Below are 11,154 nucleotides of genomic sequence, written 5' to 3' on the forward strand. Positions count from 1 at the left end.
CAACCACACTACTCAATTTTTTTAAAGTTCTATATAAATGAACCAATTTTGAAACCTTTTTCTTGAATCACTAGAACTTCACTAGAGATAGCTATTGGTGAGATGAAAAGCATCGTCTATTGGTAAGATGAAAAGACGTCTTGTATTTTTCAGAGATCTATTTGAGATTTATATGAGGTACTGTTGAGAAAATTAATGTTTATTTATTCCCCCATTTTGAATTTTTTTTTTAAATATTGATAATTCAAAGATGACAAATTCACTGTAAAAATTGCATTGAGATTCGAGTCGGTATTTAACGATATATTAAGGAATACAACCCCGGGATTCTATAGGTTTTTCAGTCCCGTAGATATTTATATTTAATTGCACTTTTCATATGAATTTTTTTCCAGCAGATTAAAAACAATTCGACTTAATTGATTTTTAACTTAATTCTTCGGTCATAAAAAGGTCCTCAGACTGATAATTACTAATAAAAAGGTATTCGCCATCTCATATTCACCTAGATACATTAAATTTTCTGCTTCTTAATTGAACTCTCTGCCATAAATGTCACCTTTATAATTATTCTTAAAAACTTGGGTATTGTCACTTACTAAATATACATATATCGTTCATTTGAGTATGTTGTTGGCAATCATGCGGCGTCTTCATCGCTAAACAACCAGACTTATATCTTCCCATCTCAATACATTACTTCAGTTATGATGAGATTTCAATAAAATTTGCAGTCTTAATAAAGATTTTCATTTAAAAAAATTAACAAGTTAAATATAAAATTGTTAATGTTTTAGTGCGGTCCCAGTGCTATACTTGGTAATCAATCAAGCGATTCGACAAGTAATTTTACAGGTGAATAGTCTCGTATATTTGAATGGACAGTAATATTTAGATTAAACGTGCGACATCACATAGATATGATATAGCAAAGGCATTGTATAATATAGGAACACAGATAATATTTATCTTGATTACGAACTATTGTGTATTCTCGTAAAATAATTTATTTCCTATCCGGCTATTTCATTGATATTAATCAATATTATAAAATGGATGACATTGAATAATTAAATTTATAAAGTCTTGCTATGCAAAGTCAGTTTATCTTCACTAAACATCATATTTATAATATACATAATAGTAATCCCTTATCAAATGTACCAATATTTTTTCTCTCGATATTATTAATATTGCACAGTTTCATCTTATTTTTTGACATCTCATCAAAGATGAAGAAGAATATGGAAGTCTGGGCATTTACGGGGCTGACGACCGTCATAGGTTGGTTCAAGTGATCACTTTACACACGTGTAACATTCACCAATTTTACCCATTATTGACAACCACACTTCTCAAATTCTTGGAAGTTCTTCCATATTCTTCTTCATCTTTGATGAGATGTCAAAAAATAATATGAAAATAACTCCTGTAATTGGAGATAATCCAGATTTTGTGAACAAGTATTTGGACACACTTAAAATGTTGTAAATTTCACAGTTTATTTAATGGAAAATAAAATATTTGGAATACGAGTATATTCATTTAAAAATTTCAACTTATATAAAATAATCGACTTGCTTCTAATTTTTATAGTTTTTTAAACAAGTTCGTTTAAAGGTTTATAATTGTATGTTTTTACTCAACATAAAAAAAATATTATTTATATTATAAATTTCAATACTTTTTTGAGCTTTGCGAAAGAATTTTAAGAGTATTTTTTTTCATAGTTAAAATATTACCTAAATAATAAGTACGAGTAAGTATCGAAAATTTGGCTTCAACCCTTAGGGGTACCTTAATTCAATGTTTGTACATATTTATTTATACCTTTGTGTATAAAAAAGCGTGGTTAAAATACGTACCTGCTTTATTAAATTTTACCAATAACATGTGTATTTCGCTGACTCCTTTCAACAACGTCATATTTCAAAAATCGTCAATTTTCAGTTGTGCATGTTTTCGGAGTGCCCGGAAAATACACTATATCCCAGCAAAAGCGGCATATTTTTAACTTAATATTTATCCGCTACAGGGCAGAAAGTGTTGTTTTTTACATTTTGAAGAAAAGGTATTGTTTAATTATTTTTTTAAATATACTAAATATTTTTCAAATGGAGACAAAACATTCAGGTTTTACCTAAAAAGATCTGTTGCACAGTAAAAAGTTCAATAATTGGCTTGATATTTATTTTGAATACATTTTATTATATTCTTAAACTTTAAAAACGATCTCCTAAAAAGTCAAGTTTTTTGATATTTGACGTCGTTGAAAGGAGTGAGCGATACGTACAAACAAACATATTAGGAGTTATACTAAATATGTTTGTACACATAGTGGGCTGTTTCATACTACAATATAATCTGATTATATTTTGATGGTTTAAGACAATTCTCATTATTTCGGTACAAATCTCATTTCAGATAACAAATCTAGAGGCATTGCTGATCAGGATATCAGAGCAGTTGCCTAACCTGACGTACCTTAGTCTCTTGGGGAACCCAGCGTGTCCGGACCAACTATCTGACAGAGAGAAAGATGATGCTGACTATCAAAGATATAGGTAAGCGTGAGATTTGAACCGTAACATTATGTATACAAATTCATTTCTCAGTTACTAACTACCTAACCATATATATATTGAAAGCTGTCCCACAGCATGCCCAGATCTGCTACAGAAGCATCTAAGCTTCCTGACAGATCTGCTCTTGCTAAGCAATTTTTTTTAAACTAAGTTGCGAAATTTATTGAAAATGTGAAACAATATAAAATTGTATCCCGATTTTACTGTGAATTTACATTTAAAAGCTTTCAATATACCTGTCACTGACAATATAAATAAATACAAGATTGTAAGTCCATCACCAAATTTTCTAGAAGTTTCCCAGTGTAGGCAGTGAAAGGGATTAGTGTTTAGTTCAATTAGTCAGCTAGATCCGATTCCGACTCGACGTTGGCCGGTACACAGACGCCCACAACCCCGACCAGCACAGCAGATAGACATGGAACAGTGCAAAGACATTTACAGAAAATGATCAGTCATCGCATTTCCACTCAACCATTATTCATCGACACGATTTCGGATCCCTTTCACAAGTAACTACACATATATATATAAGTATATACACCCATACACCTATATTTTTTCTTGATACACGCCTATCACAATCCTAACAAACGATGGACATAAAAAAAATAAAGAACAACCCTATCTCATAATCTGGCACAAAGTCCTAACCAACTAACCATCACGCCACTCCCCGCGGAGGTAGGCAGAGAGAATAGAGCGCCACACCACACTGTCTTTTCAAATATTCTTGTCTCATACATACCCGCCGATTATTTCCACTCCTGGCCTGACCGCTTCAAGAATTTGATAAAATTTACCATACATAACAAGACAGAGGTTGTAAACCATGATTTTTTTAAATTTTTCTGACAAAATAAATTTAAATTTAATGATTTTAACCAGTGTATTATAATAATACACCAAAATAAGTTATGGTAAGGGTTTTAATTATGATACCAAATAATTATTATTTTTTACAGAAATAGATTTTTGTACGTTAATTTAAATAATATATGGGTCAATCTGAAATAATATTTGGTTATTTTTTTTATATAAAATTCAGTTCTACCATGAAACGTTGGTTTAAAACTAAACCCTAACTAACGCATGCTGGTAGTGTACCCTTAATATCATGTAGCTATACACATTTATTGATTTGGCGTTTAATTTGTAGAGCTCCATTTTAATTTATGTATTAATTTTAAATCAAACACAGATTTTTTGAGTCTACTAAGTTGTATTTTATTAACAAAAACACATTACAGCTAAACATACTATAAACTCAGCAGCTCAGAAAACGACTGTAAATAAACTCAACCTTTTCATCAATTGATTCGGCACTCACTTTATGCTAAAATCTTTTTTTTATTTAAATTTTTCTTTAAATATTTCTTCAAATCTATGATGACACGCGTTTCGATGCATTCCGCAATACGGTGGTAGAAAATGATGCGGAATGCATCAAAACACGTGTCTCAATAGATTTTAAGAAATAGTGGTATTTACCAAGTAAAACTTAATTGAAAACTCAACCTTATCTACCCATTCTTGTCGATACACAAACATATGTATACATGTATGTATGTGTGCGGTAATACATATAAGCGTCAAGCCCCAAGGGTAGTATTACAACCGCGTTTACTGCGTAGAGAAGAAAATATTAAATTTACTTCTGCTCGTTTATTTTTAACGACTTAGGCATTTTGAAAGTGGCTGAAACATTAAATTGAAAAGGAATGGTTGTTTTTAACTCACGTAATTAAATTTAAATTATTTTTATCTACATTATTTTGCGTGAGTCCAAATCTTTTTTCATAAACCTGGGTTTTCAGGAGTTATTTCAGGCGTCTCCTAGCATGTAAAATAATTCTGGAAGAATCTTACATACAGCATAAAGGTCTCTGCCAATTAAATATTTTATTAAATTTAACAGCAGATGGTGCCGGAAATTCTCATGCGAACGAATGTGTCGATTAAATGTCACTTCCGAAATTTGAGTAGTGCGGTTAGCAATCATGGGTAGAATGGTGAATGTTTCACGGATATAATCACTTAAATCAGTCTCTGATGGGTTGTAAGCCCTGTAAATACCCAGACGTTCAAATTCTTCTTCATCTATATTAAGATGTTAATATAAAATGCACGTTATCTTCATCTCAAAAGTGATTAGTATTTTAGTATTTTTTTTGTTTATCTGTAAATAAGACAAATATATTAATACTATTTTATACGTTAAATACAAATTATCCTAATATAGTAAAACCTCGATATAACGGACCTCTATCTAACGAACTTCGGATAAAACGGATAAAACATCCGAATATATCCGTCAGATAACGAGTTCAACTACATTATAAGCATTTTCGTAATTTTAAAAAATTGATTACAAATATTTTATTACTTAAAAACTGCAAACAAAACATGAATCCTTTTTTAAATCAGGATTACCGAAAGCAAGCGCGACGATATCAAACAGCAACGTCACTTCGCGACGAATGTCTGAAGACAATAAATAGAATTTTGTTTGCGTTTTTAATTGTTTATTTATATCTAAATACAGTGTTCATATTTTTTTTAAAGTTTTTAGATTTATTTTTATATAACGAACATTCGGCTTTAACGGACACCCCCTCCCCCCAATTAGACTGTTATATCGAGGTTTTACTGTATTAATTATCTTATAAGATTTCCTAATGTAAATTATACATAATATTTATACGTATTTACATTTTTTTCTTTTTTTTATGCAAGTTTGAAAAAACAAATTTCTGAATTATAATTCACCTTAAGTTGATATAAACGTCAACATCAAGTTCGCTTGTTGCTTTTCTTATTGAGAGTTACAGCAAAACTTAAGTTTCGAAAAGTAGACTTCGTACATAGTAAAAGTAAATATTAATAAACTTTTCTCGTGTACGTTTCGAAAACATCTTATGATTTTATCTCCATTATGCTGCCTTGTCTTGGTTTAATATCTGAAGATTGTTTATACATATTAAGAAGACGTTGAATTACACTCTCTTGAACAGAAAAATAAAAATCTCTAGATTTTTAACTGCAACTGCCTTCGAAATACATAGTTAGAAATAGCAATAAAGTGATAGAAATAAAAACAAAAACAAAAAACACATAGGGAACAACTGTCAATAAAAAGCATTTCTGTACCCACCCGGCTATGCATTTTTATGGTTCAGTCTTATTAAATGGAATAGAAAGCACACATTTCCAATATAGTATAGTTCCACAATGCAAAAAAATCTATGAAATAAGAATGGAATCGAAAACATTGAAAATGCTAAATAACAGCTACTACTTGTCAGCTAAGCACGCTGTCCGCCATGACCAAATTATACTATTGCATGTTTTGAAATTATGCTCCATAGATGGTGCTGCCATTTTGGTCAAAAAATCTGTTTTTTAAACATGTTTTAATTTTTCATATTTTTACAAAATTTAAAGGCAATCGGTGAAAATATTTTTTAAGATTTTGAGCCAACGAAAATATAAATGTGTATTTAATGGCAGTTAAACTATGTGTTAGTTTCGCACGTACAGATGTGTATAAGTACCTATGTATATTTAAAATCTCTGGAGGTCCTCACCAAAACGTTACATTTCCATTATATATTATTTCAAGTAATCGGGAATTTTAGCTTGTAAAATTGTGACGTTTTGGTGTGATTCAATTATTTCATATTGGTTTAACACGCGATTGGTCAAGTTTTGTCGCAACTTTAATTAAGATTTCTATAGAATACAGTAAACAGAACAGATTGTCATATAAAGGATTTTTTTGTGCAGTTTTGAAAATGTAATATTCGGTGAAGACCTCCACATTTTATTTGACGTTATCATCACACGGCGACTTCTTAACGAACAAACTTTACATCCGAGCATTGTAAAATGTTGTAAAATTAATTTCAGGTATTACGTGCTGCACCATCTGCCAGGGCTGAAGTTTCTGGACTCCCGTCGCGTCAGTCGGGAGGAGAGGAGCGAGGCGCGCCGGCGGGGGCAGTTCCTGCGGGTGCGGCGGCCCCCCTCCCCCGTCCACCCCACCCCCGGGGCGCTCAGCACCCCGGCTCCATTCACCCCGCTACCCACGACACCTCGTAGGCTACAACACAAAGGTAACAACTAATTCACAACTATCATCATTTGTGGAGGTCCTCACCAATAGGTTACATTTCCATTATAAATGATTCTTCATTTGTGGAGGTCTTCACCAAAAGGTTACATTTCCATTATAAATGATTCATCAGTTGTGGAAGTCCTCACCAAAACGTTACATTTCCAATATAAATGATTCATCTTCGTGGAGGTCCTCACCAAAAGGTTACGTTACCATTTTAGATTATTCATCATGTGTGGAGGTCCTGACCAAAAGGCTACATTTCCATTATAAATGATTCATCATTTGTGGAAGTCCTCACCAAAACGTTACATTTCCAATATAAATGATTCATCTTCGTGGAGGTCCTCACCAAAAGGTTACGCTACCATTTTAGATTATTCATCATGTGTGGAGGTCCTGACCAAAAGGCTACATTTCCATTATAAATGATTCATCATTTGTGGAAGTTCTCACGAAAACGTTACATTTCCATTATAAATGATTCGTCATTTGTGGAGGTCCTCACAAAAAGGTTACATTTCCAATATAAATCATTCATCATTTGTGGAAGTCCTCGCGAAAACATTACATTTTCATTATAAATGATTCGTCATTTGTGGAAGTCCTCACCAAAACGTTACATTTCCATTATAAATGATTTTAAATAATGGTCAATGTGTACTTGATTAAAATTGATTTGTAATAAAGAAAATTTTTGTTCGAAAATCTACCAAAAAACCGCGAAGACTTTTTATATGACCCAATAGATGAAGAAGAATATGAAAAACTGGGTATTTACAAGGGGTCACGACCTGTAATAGGCTGGTTTTGGTAAAAAAAAAATAACTTAAACATATATCAACAACATTTTGATGTACAAATCTTCGTGAGAACAAAAATAATGAACTTGTCCTCGAAAGGATTGACTTGTCCTCCTTGAAAGGATTATCAATATATATGTAAATGTGAAGGTCCTCACCAAAACGTTATATTTCAATTTTAAATGATTTCAAGTAATCAGGAATTCTAGCTTGTAAAATTGTTACGTTTAGGTGCGATTAAATGATTTCATACAGGTTTAACACAGGATTGGTCACGTTTTGTGGAAACTTTAATAATGATTTCAATAGAACAATGATTTAAGAAAATTTATTATTAGATTAAAACCAATATTTTTAGCTTTTCCACTTTTTTATTTGACCAGCGACTGGGTTTCGTCGTTACCGACATCATCAGACTGGTGATGTCGGTAACTGATGATGTCGGTAACGACGAAACCCGGTCGCTGGTCAAATAAAAAAGTGGAAAAGCTAAAAGTATTGGTTTTAATCTAATAATAAATTAATAATGCAATTCCATCACGAAGTGTCAGTGGATAATATAGATTTAAGAAAACACTGGTTTTTTACCACTTGAGATTTATTATAGACTACATGTTTTAGAAGTTAAACTTCCATCATTCAGGTCTGTATAATAACAAGAAGTTTAACTTCTGAAACATGTAGTCTATAATAAAACTCAAGTGGTAAAAAGCAAGTGTTTTCTTTAATCATTGTAACATGTCTTACCACAAAGTTAATGCCGAAACAATAAATAAAATTTCAATAGAATACAGTAAACAGAACAGATTTGCATTTAAATATTTTTTTGTGCAATATTGGAAATGATTTTTTTTGGCGAGGACCTCCACAACTAATTCGCAACGTTTCATTGTTTGTCAAATTATACTTCATCATCTGCCAAAACGATTCTCATACTTCTAACTCAGCGGTTGGCAAATTTATTGACTCCAGCGATAATCTGCGCTTTGCGCTCCAGCAGGAAAAGTAGCCTGCTGGAAAAGGAGCCTCAGTGTAGCACTAAATTTGCTAAAAAGCCAAATACGCATTTTACAAGGATTAAATAATTCTTGACAGCCAAATCTGTTTGCAATTCTAGTATACATTTTAGACTATATAGAATTCTAGTATACATTTCCACTAGACTATTATTCTAGTATACCTTCAGTCTGATTTTTTCCGACCATAAATTTCAATGAAATTAAGGTTTTTTATCAAACTTTTACACGGTATATACTCATAAACCACTTTTTTTTATATTTACCAATTTCTTAAAATCTATTGTAATAATACATGTTTCGATGCATTCCGCGTCATTTTCAAACCAAAATTATGCGGAACGTATGGAAACACGTATCACAGTAGATTTTAAGAAATAGTGGTATTTACTAAGTAAAACTTAAATTTAAAAAAAAAAAAAAATTACCACCAAGTAAAGAATCATACAATGAAAATTGATGGTATTAAAGTAACCAATTTATTGAAGGTGTTTTTCCCTATTAAAATAATTGTAACTAGAAGTCAAAACTGCAAATTAATGTAATTTACACTTTTGAATTATTAGCTTGACCTTTGAAAGTTCCCTCCTTAAAACCTAAATAAGTACATAATTTAAAAATAATTTTTGAAATCCTAAAATTTATCCATCAATCCCAGTTTTTCAGAAATTGTACTTATCTTATATTGAAGCAATTTATCAACAAGAAAAATATTTTACAAATATTTTTTTTAATTGTATGGTACAGAAATTCTAGAACTTATTGACTATCTCAACCCGGTATTATTTCCTTATATCATCATACGAATATCTATCATACTCTGTTTTTACATTTTTTTCAGGGGCCTACGGTAAATGCCTTTACAAATATTCTGGAAAACATTCAGAAGGAAATCGCTTTATTTGCAATGCAGATCTTTGATGGTCAGCCGATAAGAGTGAAATAGAGAACAAATAATGATAGGAGGTGCAATGAAGAAAAATAATGATAGGAGGTGCAGTCGAGAACAAATAATGATTGGAGGTGCTGTTGAGAACCAATTATGATGGGAAGTACAACTGAGAACCAATTATTATGTGTAATGAAGAAGAAATTATGATGGGAGATGCAATGAATCAAATTATGATTTCCACTCTCCTTATTTTAGGGGAAACGTATTTGATGTAACTAATTATTTTTCAATGTAATTCTTTTTCACGTAACATTAAAATATTTACAATATGAACATCTGGTAACTTCTTAATTCAGGTATTTAAATATATGAAGTTATGTGTGACGAGATAACTTATTAGCATTTAAGATCAATTGATAAATGTTAAATAATATTGTTTCAGGACAATAGTCTTTAAAATATTGTACTATCTATTGGAGTAGTGGCAAATCAAATAATTTCAGGACCCTGGTCATTTTAATCTTCATTTACTCTTCTCTCCCCAAATATATTTTGTTAAAGGAAAATATGCCACCATACCAGTAATGTTACCTATCTCAATATAAATTTAAAATCATCAGGAATAAATTATTTTATACATTTTATTCCATATTATTTTTTTAATAAATAAACATACTTATAAAGTACAAAAATATACCCTTTAATAGTTGTTACATGTCTCATTTCTTTACACCAATATATCAAGTATCAATACTAACAAATACAATATATTGAAATTTTTTGCTTTTAATTTTTTACTTCTTAAAAATAATAAACTTTTTTTCGTTTTAGTTTTAAATACTAAAATAAATATTTTTCAATGTATATTTTTTTATGATAGTATAACATCACATAGAGAATTATATTTTGTATAAAATACACCCCAAGTCATTGCAATTAGTGTACCCATACCCTCCGGTCACAATTCTCATTGCTTTTCTTGTTGTGCCTTGCAGAATCGGATTAAAATGTATATAATTATAATAATAATGGCTTCAGATTCATAATTTTAAATCCACTCAGCAATTTTTCCCAGAGAAATTAATCGCTGGCATTTGTTTAAAAAAAATCGATTTTTTGTCAACAATTAAATAAGTACTCCAATAAAAAATAAAAATACATATGTTGCGATAATTAAAACAAATAATTAAGGTATCAGGAAAATGGAAGGTTTCTTGAAAAGCTTGGTGAATTTGTTGAAAAATCTGAAAACTGTAAAGAAAAATAGGAATTTAGACAAATAAATATTAAACCTTTAAAATTCAATTATTTCATTATTTATTCCAACAGAATTTAATAATAATCATACTGCTTAGTCCTTATTTTTTATTGTGGAACATAAAAAAATCGAATAAATTGCTATTTTGTCTAAATTCAGCATGATTTTATTTTTTTTTATAATTATTCATGTGATACATGATTTGTGTGTAATATCGCAATACACGATTCATTTATTTTTTATTTATATTTTATTATATTTTTTGTAATTGGCACCTGATTTTTCTTCATCCACCAAAATGGGTACCAATTTTTAGCACCTGAGTCAAAAGAGATCTCTTTTGTTTTGGTCATCAGAAATTTGAACAAAAAATATTTTCGGTCCATCCAGGTTAGTAACACTGATAATACTGATGCATGGGTCGCGACGAAATTTTGCACAAAATAATTGATCGGAAATAAAAGTTTACGCAGCAGTGACTTA

At 30.6% G+C, this 11,154-nt stretch overlaps 1 protein-coding gene across 2 annotated transcripts in view; it reads left to right on the top strand.

Moving 5' to 3' along the window:
• Positions 1-10,569, top strand: part of LOC148306604 (leucine-rich melanocyte differentiation-associated protein-like) — a 33,217-nt gene extending 22,648 nt beyond the window's left edge. The window contains exons 4-6 of one of the 2 annotated variants that reach the window (XM_088264653.1): positions 2,425-2,564; positions 6,495-6,700; positions 9,363-10,569. In XM_088264653.1, the coding sequence (XP_088120779.1) occupies positions 2,425-2,564; positions 6,495-6,700; positions 9,363-9,442 (426 nt within the window). In that variant the 3' untranslated portion in view covers positions 9,443-10,569. The remainder of the gene's footprint in view (positions 1-2,424; positions 2,565-6,494; positions 6,701-9,362) is intronic. The other variant, XM_088264652.1, reaches the window with a different exon arrangement.
• Positions 10,570-11,154: the final 585 nt, after the last annotated feature.

This window comes from Brachycentrus maculatus, unplaced genomic scaffold (assembly GCF_059751285.1).
Source record: "Brachycentrus maculatus isolate JH-2025_06_01 unplaced genomic scaffold, ASM5975128v1 h1tg000235l, whole genome shotgun sequence".
Classification (NCBI taxonomy): domain Eukaryota; kingdom Metazoa; phylum Arthropoda; class Insecta; order Trichoptera; family Brachycentridae; genus Brachycentrus; species Brachycentrus maculatus.